We start from the raw sequence: 27,106 nt of genomic DNA on the forward strand, positions 1-27,106 counted from the left end.
TTTGGTGTGGCTGTTGCTGAGTTAAGATCTGCGTTGTTTCATTTGGCTGTTTTAATCCAGTTGACAGTTTTACGGGTTTGGCTAGCACATTGCAACTAGATGTCGTTTTAGCAATGAGCTAGCACTCACTAGTGCTAGTGAGGGTTTGGCTAGCACATTGCAACTAGATAGCACGTTGTGTACTAGTGAGTCATGGCCATATAAAGTACATGCAGTACTATGATGTAATATGTGGAGATGACATGTTTCAGACGTCTTTTAAAAATCAATTGATAATCAGACTAACACGGCATGACATTTTATTTCCCCGAAACGCACCATTAGTATAACAAAATATGAAATGATTTTTTTTCTGTGTCATACAGTGTGTGCACAATGGGTACTAAGTGAATGCCCAGCAGATGTTTGTGTGACTGCGGGTGTCTGTGTGTGAGCTCGGCAGGCGGGAAAGCTAAGTACATGTTCAGCGCTTGTTGAACCCTGTGTTGCCATTGTTAACCTTGCACCACTCAGCAGGTGCTGCTCGGTGTAGGATGTGCTGTCTGTGGGTGTCATCCACTGGAGTCACAATAGTTTGGGGGGTGGGGGGGGGGTGTAATCACACGCAGTAAAGCAGTGTGACAAATGTCAGCTTTCCACCCTTTTAATGACAGTCTCTGTTAATGAGCGTTAGTTTAATATACAGACATTAGCATAAGTGGCTAAGTGACCTTCGTGCCTTCGTAACAGTCAATCAACTTTTCTGTCACTTTTTCAGTGCATTTTTTAAAAAAAAGTTATATTAACTTTTTGCCGATATCCGATACGCTTGCGTTCTCATTCCGATATCAACCAATACCGATATTTGCAGCCATTTGGGTTAAAAGCAGAAGATGCGGTGTGTGCAGTGGTGTGGCGAAACCCAGGCAGCGCGTTATCAGGTTGTCATTATCGGAGGAAAAAGCAATAACGATTCTTACCGATAATATATTACATACATGTGATATTACAAGTATTATTAATATATAATTTTTTTTCTTTTTTTTTGTCCTCGATTGATGGCAAGATGACCCTTGTATATTAATATTACATGCTAATATCAACCAAAATATATAAATATATTTAAATATATAAAGAAATATACAAATATATAAATAAATATATATATATACATATATAAAGAAATATATCTATAAATATATACCATTAAATATATATGCACATATTTCTATATGTGTGTGTTTATGTATACATATATATTTTTTAAAATTGTAACAGATGTTTTTAAGTTTGTATTCAGGTCCATTAAACTGAACTAATAACCCCCTCACCCCACACCCAGGGGTTAGTCAGGATTTACATGCCCTTTCCATAACAAAACGTCCATAGTTACTTCATGTTGTGCAGTTATATACATTAACCTCAATGATTACAACTTGACCAATGTGAAGACGTATGGTAAAAAAAAACTCTTTCTGAGTTTCAGATCAGTGGAGTGAAGTGAAAAGAGAAGGAGTTTCCAGTTGTTTGATTTCATTAGTGAGCCTAATGCCCTTTGATTCCCCATTACGTTTGAATTCTGAGCGAATGCTGTGAAATTAAAATAAACGACTGGAGCGTCAGTTCCAAAACATCCATAGTAAACCTTTCTGTGCATGAGAGTGAACTCACTAATAACCTTGAAATTGTTTCATTTGAGACACACAGAAAATACACTGCAGAAGTCAGGGACTGAACGGCTGCCTTCTGTGAAGGCCACTCAGGTCTGGAGTCAAAGTCATTCTTACTACCGTGTGTGTTCACCAAACATCATCTCTGTAGCAAAAGCAGTAAACAAAACCTTTGCCGTACTTCACCCGTGGCTGGGCTGTGATTCAAGGCGAGGCCCACTGGTGGTAACTAATGCAACACCTCCTATATTCTTGACTGTCTCTGATTTGGCTGTTTTCATCTGAGCTGAGGAAGACCCCGAAGGCCACGTGGGTGCGCGGCTGCGTGCGTGTGTGTGTGTGTGTTTACACCATATTGATGGGGCTCTTTTTATTAGTGCTGGTTATGATGCAGAGATAAACAATCTGGAGTAGTCCTCTGGGCCGCGCGGACTCTTTTCCGCAGCTATAGATTTCAGTGATGGATGAAAATTTAATTTAAAGACTTTCTCAGGTTACTCAGGAGGAAGGTGTTAAGGCGCAGGGCGGGAGACGTGGAGGCAGATGAAGGTGAGGAGACGGGGAAGGGAGCGCAGACGTCAGGAGGGTTCAGGGAAGTTAGCGGGGAGCGGAGGTGTTGCCGGGGTGACGGCGGAGGAAGATGAAGAGGGACATGTCAGTGGAGCGGCAGTAATCTGCCACACTGGCTAGCTGACAGTACACACACACACACACACACACGCACGCACACACACAATAGCATTCAGCTATTCCTGTGAAGACTTTGCGTTGACATAACTTACCATAAACAGTTAATACTGAAGCCTAATCAATAACCAATTAAAATTCTTCTTAATAAATACTGTTATACTTTAAGTATACTTTAAAGCAGGGCTGTCAAACATAAGGCCCATGGGCAAAAACCGGCCCGCTACAGCGTTCAATCTGGCCCTCTTGATGAATTATTTGTAAAATTCAATTTCATGAAATATGAATAAATAATAATAATAATCTCATATACTCGTACTTGTTTGTGTTTCGGAGAGAATGCTGTGAAAAAAAAAAAAAATTCTAGAGTATTAGTTTCTCAACATCCATAATAAACCTTTCTGTATATGAGAGTGAACTCACTAATAACTGTGAGGGGTGACAAACATAGGGCCCGTGGGCCAAAACCGGCCCGCTAAGGCGTTCAATCCGGCCCGCATGATGAATTTATTAAATAAATACAAAATACAAAAACACAGAATTCAGGATATTCTTTAAGTAAAATTCTAATTATCTATAAATAATAATAATCCCATATACTTGTACTTGTTTGCATGAAAACAAAGGGTAAAAACCATGGATTTGCTTTTTTTTTTTTTTTTTTTGCAATTTCAGCACCAACAAAGTTGTTTCTAACACCATTATGAACCCACTTTTACTCCAGTAGACTTCAGTTGCCACAGATACACCGATCATTCGCTCAATGTATCTGTAGGTTTTTAACGATTCGTCCTCCAGCCCAGAGGCAACAACACAAGATGTTCCAGTATCTTCATGGACCTAACCTTAGTTATAACAGAACTCTAATTCACATCAACATTACCACAGCCTGTAAAACTAAGTTCCGTCACGTCACCTTCAGTCTTTGGTCCCCATTGGTACAACAACAGTGTCAGATATGAACACAAATCTGTACCAAAAACCATCGCGTAATTCTGCCCGATCCGTGCCTTCTACCAAACCACCAGTCAACTCCGGTCCACAGTCGGTGGCGTCCAGCAGGAGGTCGCCAATCTGTAAGGTGTTTTAGGGCAACGGCATGGTGCCTTCTGCTGCGAGCTTGGCAAAACCAATCCGATTGACTTAATGAGGGAAATAAGAGGCCGAGAGAGAGAGAGGGAGAGAGGGAGGGAGAGAGACGATGTAGGAAGACAGACAAGGCAGGGACAAAAGGAAGTAGACAATGTTCACACAGCATTACTGTCTCTTTCACTGAGAGACTGTCTCTGGGAGCGTCTCTCCGTCTCTCTGTCTCGTCCCACCTCCTTCAGATCCTTTGCATGATTTGTTGCGCGGGGGTCTTTTTTTTATTCCGCCTCAGTCACGGATGTGGCGACAGCAGAGGATGAATGAGGAAAAAGGTGGCGTTTTGGACCAACCTGGGCCTGAAAAAAGCTCAAATGGAGAAAAGTGAGAAAGCTACAGGTGGGTGTTAAGAGTGGGTCTCTCTCTCCCCCTTCTCACTCTCTCTCTCTTTTCCTACTACCTACAACCTGTGAGTGAGACTTCCTCACCTTGTTCCTAGACATCTCTTCCGGTATTGAAATCTTCTTGGACGCGTCAGGACTTTTTTTACGTTTGATGGTGTGTTTGTGTGATATGTATTGTCATGATGGTCACGTATGTCTGGCGTCTGGTTCCTCTGCCTTCATCCTGGATGTTCAAAGGCTGCGCTTCTCCACAAGTGGCTGCTGCTTCTTCCTTGGGTTACAGGCTTCTTCACAAACTCTTGTGTGCAGCCTTCAGGACTGTACTTTTATTTCGATTTATTCATTAGCGATTGCCTCAACTGTCGCCACCGGGATTTAAAAACACACTCTTTATGTTTTACTTTTTCAAGGATGATTTTGTTTTCTCGGCGTCGGAGCTGATTTAAATTCGTTCGGTGACAGTAACGAGCCGTTTGTGGGACACGGACAGGTTGTTTTTGTTTCTGTAAACCATGGAGGTATGAAATGAGGCGTAATTATCTTTTATTATGATAATTACGTTTTTTGGACTGATGGAGGGTTAAGTCATTCGAGAAGCAATTGTATCAATTCAACCATATTTTATAATATTTTTATTTATATTTTTTATATAATTTTAATCAGCTAATGTTTAATTACAACCAAGCTAACTTTTGATTAATTTATTTTAGCTAACAGTGTCTTTAAGGTTAATAATTAGTTTACTAATTTCAATTAGTTTTTATTTTGTTGATTGTCATCTGTTATGCTACTGTACGTCTCAAATTAATTTTAGTCGGGTTTGAGTTTGAGTTCTTCTTTAACCCTTTCAGGCTAACTTTGGGCTACATGTAAGATACTGTCGATATTTGCCATAGAAAAACAATATAAAAAAAAAACCAAATATTTTTTCCACAACATTGCTTTTCAACCTAGAAATCACAGAATATCATACATGAATTTCCACAACGGTTGTTAGCGTAGGGTCAGTACGACCTCTAGAAAACCTCGGCTGCTCTCTGGTGTCTTTCGATGCTTCGAAGCATTGATGGACATGAATTGACTTGGGATAATGAAGAGGATGATGTTAAACAGCGGGGCAGCCGGGTCAGTTAGACTGGATTATTCTTCATAATCGCACTAATTGAATCCCTCTAATTGGGCGGCTGGTCTGTGTCTGTGCATCGGTTTGACCATTAGGCTCTGTAGGAGTGATATGGACAATGGCACGAGAGTGGGTTTTCTCTCGGACTCTAGTGTGTGTGTGTGTGTGTGTGTGTGTGTGTGATCCAGATAGTTCTCAGTATCCCTGCGGGTTTTTTAGTCAATAAAGGTTAAAACCCTTTCCTTTTTTTTCTGCAGCAAACTGAATCGCAAATCAGTGTGTGTGTGTTTGTGTGTGCGTGTGTTTGTGTCCCATGCCGTGTGTTTGTGTGTGCGTGTGTTTGTGTTTGTGTCCCATGCGGTGATACCCTCTTGTGTTGTTGCTCCTGGAAAAGTGTTTTTTTTCCCCCCAAAGCTAATTAGGGAACGACCAAGTTTAAACTGTTATTATCAATAGCACCCTTTGTTTGATCGTCCCGCTGAATCCAGAGTGTGTTTGTGGTTTTCTTGTGTGTGTGTGTGTGTGTTTATAAAATCAATGGAGAAAAGTCACAAAGTCAGACCTGCACTTAGACAAATAAAAGGTCAAATGAAGGCTTCTTCGTGCACTCTTCTATGTCTGAATCGTCATACCTCAAGGTACACTACGTAACTTCCATAAACTTAGAATTAACTTAAGTTACGTATTTTTTTTTTCTTTTTCTCGATTTGTATTATTTCTCATATTTATCGACAGTTTCCTGCTTTATTTCCATGGTCATCGTGCGCTTCTTCTTCTCACCACCGTCCTTACCACTCTTTTTCTCAGGACTCATCACTATTATGAAGAATAATGCACAAAATAGAGAAAAAATCACGTAGATAACGAAAACAGAATACGGAAGACTTGCGGGAGATGCGTATGAAAGACGACTACTCCGAGTGCTCGGCCACCTAGCATCGATGTCTGTGAGCGTGCTCGTATCTCAAATCTTTACTCGTATCTCAAAGCAAAATTTTGCTCGAAGGCTTGCTCGTATCTCGGAGTACTCGTATGTCGGGACGCACATATCTTAAGGTTTTACTGTATTTGGATGTAGGCCTAACAGGATGAATGATGAATCCCAGTCTGTATATTTGAGACGGAGGAAGCTGGTGAGACTGTCACACCAAAATACTACATCCTCTGAAGGGAAGGTTCGAGTCTTAATGAGGGAAGTCATGGTGTAAAACAATACGGCGTCAATAACTGGAGGGACTGTGAAAAATTACAGAAATACTGAAACCTTTTTTTTTTTTTTTTGACTTCCAACCATTCAGTCTACTGTTTCAGGAGCTATTCCTGGCTACCATGCAGATATTTATCACGCGTAGATTTCTATGATATGATATTACCGCTCTCTGTGGTATTTGCTTTCCAGTAGAAGTGTTGTCTCATACAAAATTAGTACATTGTACATAGAACATTGACAATATTTTTCAAGTTTTGAGTACAGCTTACATATCAATATCAGATATAAAACAGTCTAGGAAATTGAAATTCTCCAAAAATGTAATGTTATGGCTGTTCTCACGGCTGTTTCTGTTAGCCAATCAGCTAATCCTCTGGTTATGATTTACCCGCTTAGCCCTTCATAATCAGTGTGAATGCTCCGCAGATCCAGAGAAAGCCAACACTATACTGTTGACAATGTTATGTTGGCTAATGGCTTACTTTAAAAGGAAGCCTCGTTGCTCATCCTCCATTTTTGCCACAGGCAAGTTTGGATCTTGAGGCTGGGATTCTGCCCCAGTTTGTCACAACTACATAGATGAGGAGTGAGATGTATGGGTCAGATGGATGGAAGGAGGTGATGCGACTCAGCCTTTTGTCATTTCTATTGAAACAAGAATGAATAAGACCTAATTTCTTTCTTCAAGTATTCGACTTGTAATACACTAAGCATTTTTTTTTTACATAAATGGCGTGCGTTTTCTCTTCAATGAACGCCGCTTTGCTGCAAGGACATACTGATATATATACTGTATTTAAAGAAAAGCCAGTACATTGGCTTTACTCTTAGGTAGTAAATAAAATCAACAGCAATTTTTTTTTTAATGTTGATACTCATGTATGAGTTATATTTAAGCACCGAAACCTACGAGAAAAAGATGCTTCTTACCTGATTAATATAATTAATTGACATTTTCCTGATGTTTTTTTTGTTCTCACAAAGAACCTGCCTATAAATAGTTAATCTAACAGCACGGAGAAACTGTTTGTATTTCCACATTTTCAGCGAATGGTGCAGGCTGAATGTAATATCAACCCAGACTAAGCCCCGTGGGAAATATCTGTTTCCTATTGCAGCAAGTAGTAGTAAAGTAAACAGCAGTTTGGAAGGATTTTTTTTTTGTTAAAAATAAATAATAAAAATAAGAATATTGCCCTGCAGTGACCAGGTATTTTTCTTGAGTTTTCTTGAGAAAACACCAGGAAAAAAAAGGGAACCCAAGTGGCAAGTTGAGTCTGTTTCAGTATTTAAATCGAGCTGAAACCTTGAGTTCAACTCATGGTTTTCATTAATGTCCCAGTTTGAGGTGTACAGTACATGTACATTTATTGAAATAAAAAAAAAGAAACGTACTATTTACTCACTTTACTGAGGGCTTCTCTCTGCTCGGGGCCACGTACAGTTGGCAGCTGTCGATTCCCTGCTTTTTGCCTTTGGCGATGACTGAAAAATCCTCCCAGGTGCAGTGAACATGAGCAACCAGCCAGAAAAAAAATCTGTCTACTGTTCAGATTCAGATTCACATCAAGAGCATACGGTGTGGATTTGGGGAAATTTAAGATTTTATATTCATCTTTAAATTATTCTTCGTATTTTTTTGGTGGTACGTTTTTTTTAGAGGATTAAATGTGAGACGAGTACAGCTGTAGCAGGAGGAGCAACTCACAGGTAGAACCAAACATGAACTTTCGTTCACAGCTTCTACAAAAGTGCTGGAGGTGAGAGGAAACAACAGGCCATTAGCCAAGGTCAGCTGGAGATGTTGTTAAAAGTGTTGTTGTTTTCTTTTCTTTTCTTTTTTTTGGAGTGGTAGTAAAGACAGTTTGCAGGTAAAGGAAGCTTTAGCCCCGGAGAGAGGTGGAAAATACGATACCCTGAGTAGATACCCCGAGTGACTGGCAGCCCTTTAAGGCGGACAGGGAGAACTCTCCAGTGTCTGGTGAAGCGTGGAGAGATCCACAGAGAGAGCTGGTAGCAGGGGAGGGAAGGAGAGGAAGATAGGAAGCTAAGGCAGCCGAGAAGAAGGAGACGCAGAATGGACCTTTAAATGTTTTGAAGGAAAGGTGGGATCCAGACAGAGTTAGGGTTGGTACACGTAGGCACAAAGATTTGTTAAACAAGCTGGATTTTTGGTTTGATGATGACGATTATTGTCGATAACATGATGCACATGATTCATTTAAGGCGTGGGTGCCAAACTCATTCTGGTTCAGAGGCCACATACAGCCTACTTAGATGCCAAGTGGGCCGGACCAGTACTAGTATGCAAATAAGTAGTATAAAAAAACAAACATATTTATTTAAATATATTTTTACAAAACATCGTGAACATGGAGCGAACATTTTTGCTTTCAAAATCTATCAAGCGGGCCGAAATGAACCCCCCAGTGGACCAGTTTTGGCCCACGGACCCCATGTTTGGCACACTTGATGTAGGGTGTCAGAAAAAAAAAAAGTCATGGTAATGTTGAAAATGTTGAAAAAGATACCACTGGTGTAATAATTGACCAGAATGGGGAAAATAATCTAGTGGTAGTGATGTAAACCAAAACTTTTTCTGGCTGTAATTGATAGAAATCTCTCTGTGAGATCCATCTGTTTGTCTCTATCCATCTACCCAGGAGCAGTTTACTTCCTGCTGTCAGATGCAGGACACCCTCCCGTCAGACACACTCCAAAAACCTATTTATAACCACGTACCACCTCACAAACATTAATGAGTCTCTGGATGGAAAATGGGCTTTTGGAGAACACCTTCCACGTTCCACTTCTTCTTCTTCTTCTTCTGCGTCACTGCTCATCAAACTCCTAGCCTCATTACATCTGTCTCCCGTTCCTACAGTGTTTTTTGTTTATTTCTTTGTAGACGTAACAAACTCACGGCCCATTTACTGTCGCTGTATTTCCAGGTCCTTTCACAATCCATTTGTCTTTTTCCCCCATCGAGCTCTTTCTGTCAGCTTCCATTCTGCTGTTGTCCTCCCTCTCTGCAGCTTCCACTCTCCCTGTCTGTCATTCTCGGTCTCTTTTTGTCTTCCCACTTACTTTTAAGTCCGTGTTAATTCTTACTGGATTAGCCACGGGCTGCTCTGCCAAGTGCTTTGTGGGCTCTGGGGTAGAACACTTAACAATTCTCAGATTTCCGTTTCATTGAACCAGCAGGTGGCTGGATAAAAGAAGCGGAACGCCTGGTAAAATGGAGACATGTCTTGACAACTCTTTTAATATTAGCTGTTGCTCCATTCTTTTTTTTTTTTTTTTATTTTTTATATACAGCAGGGTCCCATCAGGAGTTCCGCCTCAGCTGTGACTAAAACGATAGCTGGAACGTGTGTACAGCATGTGTGGATCAGTGTATGTCCTGAGAAGCGTTTCTCCCAGGGGTGTGATTGGCAGCGTTAGGCTCGAATGCTGACACAAAACAACCAGAGAGGTGTTGGGCCCCCAGGACTCATCAGGGATGTCACTTTTACTTTGTTAAATGATTACTTGCTGCTCCGAGTCACTGTAGGGAACGTGTGCACGGGTTGCCCTGCAGTTTTTTTTTACACAGTGAAGTACAAAATGTGGCTAAAAATATAGCAGTTGAACAACACTGGTGTCAGCCCTGTGTAGAAGCTTCAGTTGATCCTGATAATAATAATATATTTGCTTGGTTGTCTTTGAGCATGGTACTTAAAAACATTAGTGCAGCAGCAGCAGCAGCAGGACTTAATCCTCATACTGCTGCTGTAAGCTGTTTCACACTCGGCTCCAACATGGACGTCACTCACAGTCTGGGCCTAAAAAAAAAAAACTTCTCTTTCCATCGGACAGAAAACTTCCGTTTATTCTTCAGTCAACACATTTGTTTTCTTTCACTCTCCCAGCAACGCCCTGGGTTTGTTCAGCACCTACCCAATGTGGGGCCGACTCACTGAGTTGTTGTTTACAACACCAGGCTTGTCGGACACATCTTGTTGTTGTTGTGGTGGTTGTTGATGCAGTCAGTGTTGTGTTTGCAGTGACAGCTTGTGAACATCTAACTCATCATCTCCTCCTCCTCTTCCTCCTCCTCAATCTTGCCAACTGGCTGTTTTCCCCAGGCACAACCCACAGAAACCTAAGAATCCTGCAACGCCGCCCTGCCCATCCTTCTCTCTGCAAACACGGTGATGGTTAAAAGAGACACGGTAGAGATAGAGACATGAAATAGAGGCAGTGCCCCCGGTCTAATACGTGTGAGTTGGTTATATTTACACATAAAAATAAAAAAAAACTAGCCTAAAGGTGGTAGCCTGCTAATCGAACGACAAACCGTGAGAGCTAATTTATGAAAATAATCACATTCAAATTTTTTGAGATTTTTTTTTTCATATTTAGGAATGGTAAATTATCGCGATTAATCACGATTAATTGTTAGTGCTACCCCTGGGATAAATCAAATTAGGCCTTTTAATACTTTAGCAGTAAAAAACAAATACAAAAGGGACAAACTTTACTGAAATTAGGCCTTTTAATACTTTAGCAGTAGAAAACAAATACAGAAGGAAAAAAAAATTGGACCTGAGAAATTCTAAAATCTAATACATAAAAGGGACTGGAATGAACCTAGAAAAGAAAGCGTTAGCTCGGGAGAAATGGCAGGGAAAGTAAAAGTGCAGGTCTACTTTAAGTAAACAAAGAAAAAAATTTCCCATAATGCATGTGAAAAAAAATCAATGTGTATGTGATTAGTGAATAGAAAAAAGAAAATACCGTCTCTAAACATAGACGTGAGGCAGCATACATTACTGCAGCGCCAGGAGAAAGTGGACCGGTGTCGTGCTTTACAGAGAGACAGACAATCGATGATTCATGCAGGAAGTAGAAGAGGAGTCTCGACGCGGCCTTTGTCCCAGTCGAGTACAGTCAAGGTTACGTATCCGTACGTGTCTCTTAGCCGCGTAAAAGCAGAAAACACGCCGTGGGCTGGTTTTTAGTTCGCTCGGTGAATCAAAATAAAACGGTCGGCTGTTAACAGCGTCTGTAATTTAATAAAACATGAAACAGACTAATTAACATTAGGGTTTAGAGACAAAGTTCCCAAGCGCACATGAATTCACACAACTGAACGTTATCATAGGGAAACAGCTGTTGGTTGCGAACGTCCAGCGATTCTTAATAAATAACGTTTAATTACTGCTTGAATCTGTGTTTTCTTAACTAAGCACAACAGCGCAGATTAAGATTTTACCATCTTACTAAACGAGCGTAGGATAATTTAAAGACACGATCATCGCTTTCTGTAAACATTTTTCTTAAAAAGCCGACCAGTAAAACTGCCTCTTTGTGTCGCTTACTGTAATGAGATTGTGAAAACGTGCAGTTAAGTTTTATTCTTGCTAAATGCTGTTTGTTTTTTTTTTTGCAGTTGTTGATGGTAGATTTGCTTTGAATTACATTTAGTTTCGTACACTGAGAAAACAACAAGAGAAATATCAGACCAAAAATCAATGAAAAACATTGATCATTTTTATAGAAAAAAAAATCAGAATTTTTTAACGAAGTAGAAACCGTAGATGAGGTAGCTACAAGTGGAGCCTCATCTTCGAGCATAACGCACAAACCACCTGTTTAGCGTTGTTTTGTTATAGCAAGTTATAGTATATTGTAATAGGCAGGCTACTATCACTCTACTCACAAACCACCTGTTTAGCGTTGTTTTGGTGTAGCAAGTTATAGTATATTGTAATATACTATACTATACTATACTATAGCAGGCTACTATCACTTTCAGTGGAAAGTTATTTCCACTGAAATACAACACTTTAACAGCAACGGACCACATTAATTAACTTAAAAAAAAATCACAGAGACACGGTCCATCAGATTCAGTGGAGAAAAACATCTCAAAAAGCAACAGCTCAGCTTGAGACACCAAAGCAAAGCAATTAAATGTAATTCTCGAGCCTCTCCGACTACTGTAGCTTCTCACCGTTAATACTTTCTGAGTGAAAAAAAAGTGTCTGTGTGGGGTGGAAAAAAAAAAAACACACACAAACTTTTCTTGCCATTACAGCCTGGCAGCAGAGGATGGTGGGAGTTGTGTGGTGAAAAGCCTCGGCTGTCTCACACACTTTGCAATATTTCCTGGAGGAAAGAAATAACAAGCAATTACTTTAACATCCCACTAGGGACTGCTGTACACTGCACGTCTCCCCTCAGTCCTGGATCACATCAGGTTTGACAACGCCCACCCAGAAACAGGTTAAACTGCTCTGTGCCACATCTGATCCCAGATCTGCCCCGGCTTTTACTTGAAAACCACACAGCCTCTTGATATAATTCTGTTTTTATATACTCACAGAACAGAAGCTGACTGAAAGGCATGAGTTTTTTCTTGATATGAAAGTGCTGGTTGTTGGGGTTGGATTCCCGCAGTGAAACGCTGTTTCCTGTGAAGCAGTACATGAACCTTCAGCTTTTGTCGTCTTTGTCTTGTGTACTTGATGCTCTGATGTCAGCTGACAGGAAGCAATTTGCACTGTGACACACGACTGTCAGAATCATCACGCAGATCAGAGCCATCGGCCCTGTTTGTGCCTCCATCCGTCACCGGCTCTGTGTCAGATGTGCGCGTTTGTGCAAGGGCGGGCGGGCGGCGGCGCACAAACTGCAGCTTGTGCAACAGCTGACCTGTTGCCTAGGCGACCGATCTGCGCCACAGCCTGTGTCACTCCTGTCTCAGCTAATGACACGGCAGCTTTTATTGATTCCATTTTCATTTTCTTTCTGTTTCTGGGAGGTCGTTTTTTTTTTTTTTTCCCCCCCCCCTCCCCCCCCCGTTTTTTTTTTTTTTCCCCCCCCCCCCCCCTCTTTTTTTTTTTTTTTCCCCCCCCCTCCCCCCCCCGTTTTTTTTTTTTTTCCCCCCCCCTCCCCCCCCCGTTTTTTTTTTTTTTCCCCCCCCCTCCCCCCCCCGTTTTTTTTTTTTTTCCCCCCCCCTCCCCCCCCCGTTTTTTTTTTTTTTTCCCCCCCCTCTCCCCCCCTTTTTTTTTTTTTTTCCCCCCCCCTCCCCCCCCCGTTTTTTTTTTTTTTCCCCCCCCCCTCCCCCCCCCGTTTTTTTTTTTTTTCCCCCCCCTCTCCCCCCCTTTTTTTTTTTTTTCCCCCCCCCCTCCCCCCCCTCTTTTTTTTTTTTTTCCCCCCCCTCTCCCCCCCTTTTTTTTTTTTTTCCCCCCCCTCTCCCGCTCTTTTCTTTTTGATGAGCAGCGTTCCAGCTTCAATTAAAATGTCAGTATAATTCCTACCTAGGAGGAATGACGTTCTTCTTATTTTTTAAGCTTGTAGCAGTCATAAAGGGAAAGCAGCAGACCAGGGTCTCAGGGGACTTTGATTGTGTAAGAGACGCTACGTAACAGCGTCGCAGAGACAAGGTTGGATGACATTGTTGTAAATCGACAGCTACTGCATTACTAAGAGGAGACTGTGCTTTGAGCTCTTCGTGTAGATTCTTCTAGAACAGGGCTGTCAAACTCATTTTGGTTCGTGGGCCACATACAGTACAATCATGACATAATTATCTATAAATAACAACAAAAAAGTCCATGTTTTTCCTTTTTTTTACAAAATAATCATATTTAATGAAATATAATTTGACAAAACATCACGAACATAAAGTCTTTGTGCTTTTTTTTCCCCAAAATGTATCAAATGGGCCGGATTGAACGCCCTAGCAGGCCAATTTTGGGCCACGCTCCGTATTTTTGACGCACCAGAGATTGTTAAACAATACTGGAAATCTGTCTCTCGTAAGATGTTTGATGCTTAAGTTAGTTGTTTTATGGTGAAACGTAATCATTTAACCATACACGAAGAGATCACAGTTCGCAAGTTAAAATCTCAACTCAAAAAAGTCATGATTTGTCTTTTTAGAATGCACCTTATCTTCCATAGACTCTACTGCAGGGGTGTCAAACTCACTTTGGTTCAGGGGGCCACATTCAGCCTAATTAGATGTGGTCCAGACTAGTACAATCATAACATAACTATATAAAATAAAATAAAAAAAAGCACTTGTTTTCCTGCAAGTACCAGTGTATTAGAAAATATTCTAAATGAAATGTATATACAATTTCACAAAACATCACAAACATGAATCGTTTGTGCATTTTTTCACTTTCATAATTCATCAAGCGGGCCAAATTGAACCCCCTAGCGGACCGATTTTGGCCCACGGGCCGTATGTTTGACAACCCTGCTCTACAGTATGTACAGGCACGTGAGTCTATCTGTCCTACTGTCGTCAGACGACCCTCTCTCCACCTGGTGTTCTTGATCGCTTGCTCTTGATGTCGGGGATTCTTTATTTAACTCACAGGCATTAATACGCCGGGATCCTCTGCCTGAGACTTGAGAGGTCTGCTGTAAATTTATTTGTAATGTCGGTGTGGGGCATCCTGTACGAGGAAGACGACGGCATGCTAATCCGTTTAGGAGCAGCGGCGTTAGCTGCGTAGCACGTCAGACGCAAGTCTCACAGGCTGCTCAGTAATCCAATATTCCATAGAGAGAAAAAGAGAAGTTCAGCGGAGCTGCTTACCTAGCCAACAACAATGACGGGATTTACTGCAAATTGCACGTCATTACGTGATCACTATAGGAAACCTTAGGCTCCCGTGTCTGAGCTGCACAAATGAGGTTTTGGCAGTCACACCGCTGAGGTGATATTAAGAACAACAATAATAATCTTGTTACAAGTGTTATTGTGCTGTAGCGGCTAGAAGAACGGCGCAAATGTTCCGGATGCTTGCACTTCTCCTGTTTACAATGCCTGTGGAACATGTCGCCAATAAAGATTATTTCCAGCAGGGTTTCGCCGTGAGAGGCTTTGGTCTCCACTAGAACTGACTAATAAGTTAATCTTGAGCAAATCTGTTGATGAACCAGCGTTCAACAGTAGCATGAAATGAAGGTATTTTTTTCTTTCCTCTTCCCACACTAGACAACACAGGTGGTTCCCGTTGTTCACATTGACTTCTAATTATGTTCATGCTTCTTCTGCTCCTGGAAGCATTTAAAAGAAATCGGGTTCCTAGAAGCTGCTTTTTTTTCTCACACTTGTTTGCACAGACTGAACATCTTGACAGCTGTGGTTTCCTCCTGACTCTACAACACGGTTGTTGTATAATTATCTGCCCGACGCTGACAGAATCTTTGGACTCCGGAGCGGTGAGACAGACACAGTCTATGACCTGTCATGAGAAAATTATATTGTAGGCCCAGATGTGGCGCCCGTCTCACTGTCATACATGGGTTTCCGTCAATGGCTGACCTTCGTGTTGCTCTGTAGATTTACTGATGGATGGACAGATGGACTCCATTGGTCCAAACTTGGATGTTTTATTGTGTTGAGAAGACCTTAGTCCTTCATCTGCTTCCTCTAGGTTTCCCATAGTTAATCATCATCTGTATATCACATGACTATCACATGCTCCCCCACACTGTTATCAACCCTCCCTAGGCTGTATTAGCCTTTCCCACACAATTATATGCGGCAACGGAGAGTGAAGTGAACGAGAGAGTGGCCGACAGACGAGGGGAGATGCCGAGAGATGCTACGATGCATGAGCCAATCAGCATGAGGAACAGAAAAAGAAATTTGTTAGCTACAGGCAAACGCTAACGTAAAGTAACAACTTGTTTATGCCATAAAAACAAACAACATCCATTTTAATTTGCAACAACAGGTGATTTCCTTACAGCAGAGATGTTGAAGATGTTTCTTTTTTTTTTTTTTTGATTAATGAGCCACAGTTTGTCTTCAGTTCCGTCGTCCGTCTGCCGGGCTTTGTTTTGCTGCTGCTTTCATCGCTGGGCTCTCAGGCTCAGCAGTCTGCTGGATTGTTGTACAGCTCTGATGAGTGCATTAGCTCAGATCATCTTAAAGGCACAACCAGACTATTCTCAAAGTGCCTCCATCTCCTGACGGCGGCTGAACAGATCCAGAGCTGCACGGTGCCTCTCGTTTCATTTTTGATGCTCACTTTGCAGCATCTCTTTGAGCGTGAGGGTAAAAAGTTTTTTTTTATTGACAAGGTTAAAGCATCAGACTTTCCAAAGTGTTTACTGCGTGGTTTAAAAAGGAGTACTCTAAAGCGTTCTACAAATACAATATTATACCTTATACAGCAAGGTTACTCGCTAATTGACGATGCAGACAGAGATACTCTATGTAGTTAGCTTTTGCCGAGCTAAAGCTAAAGCTCCCCACGCGGCCGAGCGTTACAGAAAGCACGTTTGGAAAACAACATATCTCAGCCATCGAGTCCATCAAAACATGAATTACATCTGCAGTGGTTCCTGACAACTTGTTATGTCTTTGTTTCTGCACTACAGGCACCGTTGTACATTTGTCTCACAGCACAACACTTAGCAACATTCGACAACATAAAAAAGTACCTTTATTCTGAATACATAATTTATAGTCGTAGTGAGAAATATATTCAAAATCGAAAAGTGTCAACAGTATGTTGTTAAATTTTGTATTTTATTTTTTTACATTTTTTATTTTCAAAGATGAAAAGCAATATTTACAGACTAAATATGAAGTAAACAAAATTAATTTCTTTTGTATTTTATTTTTTTACATTTTTTTATTTACAGACTAAATATGAATGATTTCTAACAACAGTAAACAAAATTAATTTGTATATTCTGTAATACAATTTGTTTGTCTTAATCACGTTAATCATTGACACATATATACATACATATATAAATATATACATATATAATTACAGTACATATATATTTACATATATAAATATATGTACATATATTCACTCACATATATACATATATGTATGTATATATTCCTTTGGGTCAAATTACGTGCCCCAACCTTGTAGATAAGAGTTGGATGAGATGCTTGGTTTTGAGCGTGGTCATATAAATACAGTTGTAACAATTACAGTGAAAATCGATGCAGCCTCTCTACTGCAGCACATGTGGTCTGTGGTCTCCTCCTGGTCTGTTCTTTTTGCTCCATTTCACCCTGTGAACAGGAGGTCCGCAGTACTCACACCACACTGCAGACGACAGATAAAAGAAACCAGTGCAGAGTGGGATGGTCAGATACTGTGTTGGGTTAGGTCTGAGAGGAAAGGATATTTTCAGCCTGCGTCGATATTATATCAGATTAGCAACAATAAAAGTGGTATAAATACACACAGCCTGCACATTTAGCCGAGGGTTGTGTTTAAACCTTATATTTTACCATGGTTTGGCATTATGAACACTGTTATTATAATTAGCAAGGCACAAAACAATAGGCCTTTTTTACAGGGTTGACTTTTTTAGCCTATTTTACCAAAGTGACTTGACTAATATAAGCCTAAAAAAAGCTAATTGTTGATTTAATAGCATAAAAATATTCAATAAAAATAAAAACATATAAATAGGAAACAGCTTAAAATTGAAAAAAGATAAGAAATTTTAAAAATTGCTCATGAATACAGAATAAAATAAATACAAAGCAGTATAGAAGTTAGAAGGGGTATTAGACAAAAAAAAAAGGAAAAAATACAAAGTGCAGCTGAATGTTAGCCTCTGGCTGAGAGAGAGACAAAGATGAGAGAGAGCAAGAAAGAGAGAGAAAGAGAGATGAGTAGATAGACAGACAAACTGTATCCTTGATTTAGTTTTAGTTTTTGCAAATAATGATGAAAAAATACTGCCCAAAATAACACCCTAATTTCAGGGAAGGTTAATTAATGCTTTTGCAGCACCTACTTTCATGCAGTAGATGCCTTTGACTGAACTACAGTACAGCCCACCTGTGAAGCACAGCCAGTGCTGCCCCCTGTGGAGATCTGAGGTCCTCTCAAACTGACAGATGGAGGCGGGGCTGTTTTGTGAAGTTCACTATTCAGGCGGACACACACTGCAGCGGAGCTTCCAAACTATTTTACATTTTTATACCTTCAGTCAAATACTGTATTCAGGTTTCTGGCGTGTTACCTTGAAACCCTGGAGAGTGCTTGTCCTCCAAGGTTGAGTTGCCTGAATGTTGGACAACTTTTGTCCAATGAAAGTAGCTGAAATATAATTTGACTTGAAGACGTTATATGTAAAGGTTGACCAAAATTGAATAGCTGAAGTACCTAGATATATCACAGCACAATTTCAAGTGACAACTATAATTAGCCTTGAGCTAAATACGATAAAATAAAGCAAAACAGCCTAACATAAGCCTTAAAAAAAGCTAAATTATTAAATATTAATTTAGTCAAAAAACATTAAAATAAGGTTAGCAAAATAAGGTTAGCAAATGAAATATCTTGAAATGAGCTAAAAGCAATTACATACAGCTATTCATATATATTTATCAAAAAATACAACATGTGATCAAAGTATTTAAAAATGCTGAAAAAAGCAACAAATATTTATGGGGCAGCAAAGTAATAATCCATATTTTAGCAGTTAGCAGTAGCAGCTAGCTGAGGCTAGTCAGCTAGCTGAGTAAAGAGGTTCACTATCTGTAGGAAAAAAACAACAACTCTATTTTTAAAGTCTATTACAGTTACCTGTCCTCGTGTTACATCTGGATCGAGCTGAGAGGCTGGCCCCCCCCCCCCCCCCCCGCTGAGACCATGAGAGCGGCACTGATGTAATGAGGTACGGCGACGGCGTTGTTCTCTTCACACCGTTAATATGCAGAGCAGGTTCCACAACAGCCTGTAATTAAGAGGCTTTCTTTCTCAGCTGCTACTGGGCTAATGTTGTTCTAGAAAACGACAGTTGGCTTTTAACAGGATGACAAGTGAGACAAAGGGATGCATCATGCTCGTTACCCCCGCGATTTGGATGACGTTGTAGGAAAGGATGTTTTCCGTACAAGGTTAAACAGGTTGCTACGGACAAAACACAACAACAACGTGAAAAGTTGTCAGCGGAGATATTTTTTTTGAGACCATGAGAGCGGCACTGATGTAATGAGGTACGGCGACGGCGTTGTTCTCTTCACACCGTTAATATGCAGAGCAGGTTCCACAACAGCCTGTAATTAAGAGGCTTTCTTTCTCAGCTGCTACTGGGCTAATGTTGTTCTAGAAAACGACAGTTGGCTTTTAACAGGATGACAAGTGAGACAAAGGGATGCATCATGCTCGTTACCCCCGCGATTTGGATGACGTTGTAGGAAAGGATGTTTTCCGTACAAGGTTAAACAGGTTGCTACGGACAAAACACAACAACAACGTGAAAAGTTGTCAGCGGAGATATTTTTTTTTATTATTATTTTTGCAGATTTTGTATATAGTAAAATCATCAAAAATTCGGAAGGTTATCGATACACAAAAACATCAACTCAAGATCTGTAATTACTGTATTTTCCAGACTATAAGTCGCACTTTTTTTTTCATCCTATGGCTGGGTTTGCGACTTATACCCAGGTGCGACTTATACAGTAAAATATATGATTTCACATATTTGTTATGTTCACACTGACAGCCATTAGAGGGCACAGGCTTGCGTACGAGAATCTGCTACTCCTGTTCCACTGAAAATGTACGTCCGTTATTTTTACACTGACAGCCGCTAGAGGGCACTCTAAGCTTGTGTACCAGTATCTGCTACTCCTGTAAGTTGCACTTTTCATCCTTTGGCTGGTGTACGACTTATACTCCGGGGCCTGTAGTTGGATAATTGCAGTTTGATTGTTCAATCTCTCCTGCCTTCTCAGTGTTTCCCATGGTTGCCACGGCCATATGAGAGCCGTGGTTTTATTCCGAAAGCTAACGGCGTCTTCGTCAGTCTGTACCAAAGCAACTGGTGGCGTTTTTTTCTCCGACTCTATCCCATGTCTCTGCAGGGGAACCATCTCATTGTCTGGACACATTATTGCGTCCGGCGGCACAGCCTGACCTTCTGATGGCTCACTCCCGCTACCCTCCCATCAATTTCACCCCTTTTAACCCTCCTCTCCTGGCCCAGCAGTGAATCAGAGCTGTTAGAGATTATCTTGATGTAAGGGAAGAGAGTGAAATGTGAAATGCACATGCCTGCTAGGCTGCGTGCCGTTTTTTTTTTTTTTTTTAGACAGAAACATCATTAAGTTTATAGCAGTGAGTCAAACCAGTGAGACGGAAACAAAAGTCTCTCACCACCTTAAATCTAAACAGCTCTTTAAATGCATTAATCTGCCACCAAGGTCTGTACGTCACTTCAAGGATCACTTCACAGCCGCATTTCAAAAGATAGAAGTCAAACTTTTTATTTATTCATAAATGAGTTCCATAGAAACCTTTTGGTCTTTTATTAACATATACGAATAACATACTTATTTTATCTACTTTCTGTTCGATAAATTGCAATATCACAACACAGGTGACACCAGGCATGGGCAAACTAAGGCCCGGGGGCCTGATGCGGCCCGTTCAGCTTTTTAATCCGGCCCGCCAAACTTTTCCAAATTATATAATTTATTTATATTATCATTTTACTACTATCTGCCTTTTCCATGCAATACCCACATTTCCCCAATAGATGGCGTCGAAAAGCATTTTAGCATTTTAGCCTTTACGCCCACGCCTGGGTTAGGCATATTAATCTGCTTTATATATTTCATTACATTCCAAATAATTTCTACTTGATTGAGGTAAAGAGGTAGAGGTGGAGATTATTGTTTCAGTTCTGTGACACGAGCCATTAGAACAGGGATTTCACCTGTAATTAAATGGACCTACTGTACAGGGAAGGCCCAAAGTGTGTCAAGAACGTACTGTACTGTACTGTACTGTACTGCACCCCCCACAGTCTGTACCACAGTGTGGCGTGTTGAAACGAGGCAAAAGGAACAGACGATTCTTCCTCTCTCCCATTAAATCTGGCATGTCAACACGTCACTGCCAATAGTGTCGGTAAATTACCTTTCTTCCTCATTTTCTTACATCAGCGATTCATTTTGCTCATGCCTTCGTGGTTACGCGCGTTGCATCGGTGCCACGTGATTGGTTAATATTGTTTTGCCTGAAAAGCAGTCTAACTGTACCTAAAAATAGTCCAATGAGTGTAACAAAAAAGAGCTATATCATACCTTCAGGCCCGAGAAACATTAAAGTATAGTATATGGTACAAGTACTATGTATCTACTATGTACAAGTACCTGAATGATGAACTGTAACCTCCAGAGATTTTAAGGCTCTGTTGGTTTTAGTGAGTTCCAATGCACTTATTCTGTTCTGTTTCCATATGTATTTTAACTGTTGCCATCTGTGTGTGTACAGCAGCTACAGAGCTGATTGGTTGATTTCCACTTCCCTGTAGCTGTTGCTGTTTTTATCAACCCTTTAATTGATTTTTATTTATTTATTAATTTTATTTTATTTTTACATCCTGTCCTTTTCTCAGTCTGGTTGTTATTCAACCGCCCTGTGTTATCCCAGCTGGAACACCACACACAGGAATCGTGTGGTTGCAGTAAATAACCTTGTGTACTAAAGAATGGTGCTGACCTTGGCTTTTTTTTCTAACTATCTGGATACAAAAATAGCTTCCGGAAGCAACTCCTGCATAACTACAGATGTATTAGAAAAAATAAACAGAGAAGAGTTATTTAATGAAGTAAAAAAAAATGTCGTTGTAGTTGTTAATTCTGCCAGAATTTGATTACAAGATTACATGTGGACAGAGAGAAAAAACAGGAAAATGTAAATGACACGAAGAATAATAAGTAGCATCAAGATGGCGGTAGACATTGTTGAATTCTACTGACGTGACATCGCTGAAGCAGTCTTTTATTTCTTCTCCATCTTTTATCTTCTCTGTCTTTCCGTCCGCATGTGATTTACATAAAGGCACTTATATACCGCACAGCAGGGGACTTCAATGTTTTCCAAGTCGTGACTCCGTCGGTGTAAAGGAGAGATGAAGCGGTGATCCAATACTTTTGTATAAAATTGTATTTTATATTGAACCGAGTCAAGCACTGTGTATAAAAGTACCTCGGTTTATCCAATCAAAAGTAATCCACTAACATATTTACACAAAATGTATTATAAAAAACCTGTAGTATCTCAGTGGAGCCCCTAGGTGTCCCAGTTCCTTTAGATGAGGCCTTTGCTTCAGAGGAACGTGGATTGATACTAATCCAAATTAACTGCTGGGGTACTCCCTCGAATAATTTAACCTGGAAACAATTCATTAATGTTCACAGTGGGATAATGAAACGTTTTATTCCTGGTTGTAAACTTAGGGTTCGCAGGCCAATGGAACTTGTCCGTTCCCCTGTGGATCATTCCGCGTCTGGTCGTTATAAACCTCAGGTAGAATGAGCCTATTTATGAATGAGATCACTTTTGTTTTAGCACGTCACGCTAACCTGTGCTCCTCATTAAATCGCTATATGTCTTTGGAAAGATGTAGAATTTTACTTGCGCATGCAAGAAGAAAAGTAGTTTAAGACTGATGCCCCCTGGTGGCACTTACTGTAATTTAAGAATTTGGAGCTGTGGATATATAAGAGAACTCTCTCATACTGAAGTTGAGTAATACCTTATTATTTGAAAAGATCACTGACAGTGTGTGGAGCACACCACAAAAATGTTTGCCAGTAAATTTAGACGCAGCCTTGAAAAATATCCACGGTATTATGAAGAGATCTGGTCCCTAAAACCTCTCTTTCATCCTCTATTCACCGTGAACCACTTGTACAGATGTCAAAAACATGAAGTTGTACTCCACCTGCCTCCTCGTAATCCTCAAAGAACCACAGCGTCCTCTTTTCCCCGACTCTCCATGAATTACGGGCGTTCCACTTTGCTGTCACTTCCCGGAGTCTAGATTACTGTAGTGAATTACGGGCGTTCCACTTTGCTGTCACTGTCTAGATTACTGTAGTGGCAGCAGTCGACTGCGAGGGAACTTAGAAGTACATACAACATGTAGTGAAGAAACAGAATGGGATTATAGTTGTGCGCGTGTTTAGAAACTGTTGCGTTGGCAAATACTTAATGTCAGGGAGTGAAGTTACTAATGTAGGGTGTATAAATAGCTGTGTGAAGGAGGGAAAGACGTGACTCACTGCAAAAAAATATGGCTGAGTCACCTGCAAGATTTAATATAGAGAATTAGAGAAAAGAATGTACTGCAGAGATCGAGGGATTTTGGAGGCAAGTCAAGTTACATTTTGTACTTTATACAGTGGTACATGATGATTTTAGGACCACAAAGTACTTTTAAGGAACAAACTGAGCCATGCTAAGGTCCCCCAAAGCAGCATTAGCTTCTGGCCGGGGACTTTCTTTGCAAATCTAGACAGTGCTAATAATTATTCATTTTTTTCTAGCTTAAGAAAATGATCAACAAACATGTTTTCAGCACTTTATTTCCCCATTGAACAATACACTTTTTCATAAACTGTAACGATAAGAACAAAAGAAATCAAACCTCTCTTATTTATGTGGGTTGTGTCCGTTCGTGGTGCATCATTTAGGTACCATTGGAAACTAAAGTGTCCAACGATTATGGAAGTTTTTTTACATTACAAAAATGACTAACTTTCCTTATCTTTGGCTGAATCTTGTTTGGTTAATCTATATTTTTATTTTCAGCTAACCTTAACTTTTTACTTTAATTATTGCATTACATATAACTCTAAAATTTAAATGGTTGTAACAGAATAAATAAAAGAAATTTTAAAAAAAAGTACTTTTCTGAGCCCCACTAGTGCCCCCTGGCGGTCCTAACTTTGAAAACCAGATTAATTACACATATAGGACTTCTAAGATTTATAATTCCATACCAAGTTGCAAAAAGTGAAAAAGTACTTGGACCTCCTTGTTTGTTCAAGGACCAAAGCTCTGTTTCCCATTGGATTCCATTGGTCATGGACAAACAATTAACTGCATTGTCCGTCCCCCCGCCGTGAAGCTGTAATTAGTTAAACTAGGGAATTGTTTGGGAGGGCAGTTTTTTGTGCTGAGGAAAGAAAAAGTCACAGTTTTATTCATACACCTCAGTTCCTGTTTCTTTGTTTTTACTGAGGATTATTCATCTCTGGCCAGCTGACTGCAGCCTCCTTTTTTATTTAGTCCAGTTCCCACTCCTGACTGTCTCTCTATCTCAGCAGTGCAGCCTCATTGGCTTCTCTCACTCTCGGGCTGAAATGACAAATGCTGCCTTATGGTGATAACATGGTCCACCAGGCAACCTACCACATCATGAATCTTTTCGCTGTATGCAGTTGTAAGTGAAGCCGCGTGCTCTTGCGTGGGCTCGTACAGATTGTTTTGTCTGACAGGCTTATTGTCTGGAAATACGTTGGGTGAGAGTGAAGAAAAATCATCATAAAAAACCTATTCCAGAGTTTTAAATTCTTACACACCAACGCGACTTTAGCCCTGTTGGGTAAATAAGGCTCGTAAATAACACTGAAGTATACACTGACTTCAACTCTTGGACTGTCCCAGCGTTGCCTTCAGGGCCAGCTCAAGGTTTGCTTAAATCCCGTCTTGGACATGTCTGTTCCCAGCGTTGCCTTCAGGGCCAGCTCAATGTTTGCTTAAGTCCCGTCTTGGACATGTCTGTTTAGGGAAAAATTAGTTTGTAAGTCAAGGAGTCCCTGAAAATACAGAAATACTTTGTTCTGACTAGAATCTGGTTCTTACTCATATTAAACTGATTTTAATATTAAAAAAAGCGTTAATTCCACAAAACGTGTTGTTTTGAATGCTCAGTTCCAAAATGATTCCAGTGCACGTCCAAGGTGCCCCTCAGGTCAGATCCTTGTTAGCTGCTGACACTGAAGTCCAGCCTAATGAACCATAAACCAAAGATCTTCTGGTCCAAAAAGAAAATTACCGTTGGCCTCGGTCTCTACACTGGAGACATGAGCTCGCTCCTTCTCACCTCTCCTCTCTCACTTTATCACCAATTCATAATGTGGTGAATGTTGAAACAGCTGATCGCATTTCAGTGTGATATTACTCTCTGAGGAACGATGAAGAGTAAGAGGCGGATTCACAGCCGATGCTGCAGCTGCATTAAAATGAAGGAAGTCAGGACTGGGTGATATGAAATAATCTTATCATGATGTGATGTTTTTTTTTTCTATAGCACTTATATACAAGAGCTCTAGTGAGTAGTCATGCTTTATGTCTACTACTGCCAGGATGCAAAGAGCATGATTAGCCGGCTAGTGAGATTTAAGACACAGAGAGTCACGGCATCTATCTATATCAGAGTCAAACACAAGCCATACATACTGAAAGTCTTCAAGACTAGGCTAAGTGTCTGCAGCAGCCTCAGTATTTCTTGTATAAGATTTGCATTTTACACCTCTGCTCCTGACTGGATATCCATCCATCCATCCATCATCCATCCATCCATCCATCCATCCATCCATCCATCCATCCATCCATCCATCTGTTACCTAGCGATCAAATCGAGTAAATCAACTTGTTTAAAAATGAATTTGTTTAAACGACACTTTGTCCATTTGTGAAGTTTTCTGACGCTCTGACGTGTTTTTTTTTTCGGAGCCCAAAAACTGTGACTGTTCTGACCATTCCAGAAAACTGTCAAAAGGACTGTGACTTATGAAAACCATAAGACGTATGAGATCCAGTGAAAGTGCAGTGAAAGTGATCTACTACAGCTGGGATTGTAAAACCAAAGGGCAGAGAGCAACAGTGACAGACAAAGTGTTCAACACGAAGGTCAACTGCCAACAGGACCATCAATAAAAGAGAAGGAATGTTTTTTTGTTCTTCTTTTCTGCACATTTTCTACCTGGAAGGTGACCTATCGTGAAGTACTGTGTACCTTTGTCGAATGATACTTCCTCTGACTTGTGTCCATTTGTCGGTCAATACTTGGCAGGTATGACTTTCATTGATTTTATCTTGAAATCGTCAGAACAGGATTTTTTGTCTTTAAGTTGTCGACCAGAAGTTGGTGCTGTTTCTTCCGACTATCCCTCCACCTTTATTACAGTCCATTTTCTTGTTTGTGTCCCTGGAGTTACCGTAACTCTTCTTAGCCGTGCATCTGCACATTTCTCTTTCTTACACACTTTATGGGTCCTTAATGTTGTTCGATCTGCTTTATTCAATTCTCCGTCTTCTCTTCAATTACAAACTGTTTTTTCCACTTGCATAAATTGTGCTGACAATTCTCCGTCTTCTCTTCAATTACAACCTGTTTTTTCCACTTGCATAAATTCTGCTGATGTTGAAGATGATTGTCCGTGTAAAAAGGAATGCATGAAAACGCTCATTTATAACCCTAACCTTCACGACGAGCCGCATTTCATACGACGACCTTGCCAAATTCATTACGATGCATTAACTGGTTGTTGTTCAGACAAAGTGCTATCGTTTCAGTATAGCACTTTTCTGACGCTCATGTGACTGTGTTCTGCTGTGTTTGCCTGCACATCTGTGCACAAACACACAAAAATAACTCTTGGCATGTTTCTCTTCTAGCCAACGCCGGGGCCTGTTATCATAAACAAGGTAACTCATCGGGCGAAGGGCTCACAGCTTCTGTTGTCTCCCACCATTCATTTGCTTTGTTTATTATTATTTTTTTTTTTTGTGCTTCTTCTCATCTGTCTCGCTTCCTATTCTCTGCATCCAGAATGTACACATTCAGAAAAGCAGGAGCTGTCACTGTGAGGCGTAGAAGGACAGGGACTCTCTAAAGAGACAAAACGCAGTGGATGCCAGATCTCCTCTGCTAAGACAGGATTGGGTCAGGGACTGAAGGAAATCTGTCATATTGTTCCAGTCAAAACTCTTCTCACACGTAGCTGTTTCCAAAAACACGTTAAATTTGACTTTAATGGACCAGGAGGCATATTCAGAGGGATAACCAGGGAAACACATTCTGGTTCATCCTCCTCTTCTGAAGTATTGCAGAAGCATTTTGCTTTTTTTCTCGTTTTTTC

General features: G+C 40.5%; 1 protein-coding gene across 1 annotated transcript in view; it reads left to right on the plus strand.

The window, feature by feature from the left end:
* Positions 1-27,106, plus strand: part of srcin1a (SRC kinase signaling inhibitor 1a) — a 96,793-nt gene that overhangs the window by 27,255 nt on the left and 42,432 nt on the right. The window contains exon 2 of the mRNA XM_025064858.1: positions 26,643-26,672. Coding sequence (XP_024920626.1) covers positions 26,643-26,672 — 30 coding nt within the window. The remainder of the gene's footprint in view (positions 1-26,642; positions 26,673-27,106) is intronic.

Source organism: Cynoglossus semilaevis, chromosome 17 (assembly GCF_000523025.1).
Source record: "Cynoglossus semilaevis isolate Cse_v1.0 chromosome 17, Cse_v1.0, whole genome shotgun sequence".
In the NCBI taxonomy this organism is placed as follows: Eukaryota; Metazoa; Chordata; class Actinopteri; order Pleuronectiformes; family Cynoglossidae; genus Cynoglossus; species Cynoglossus semilaevis.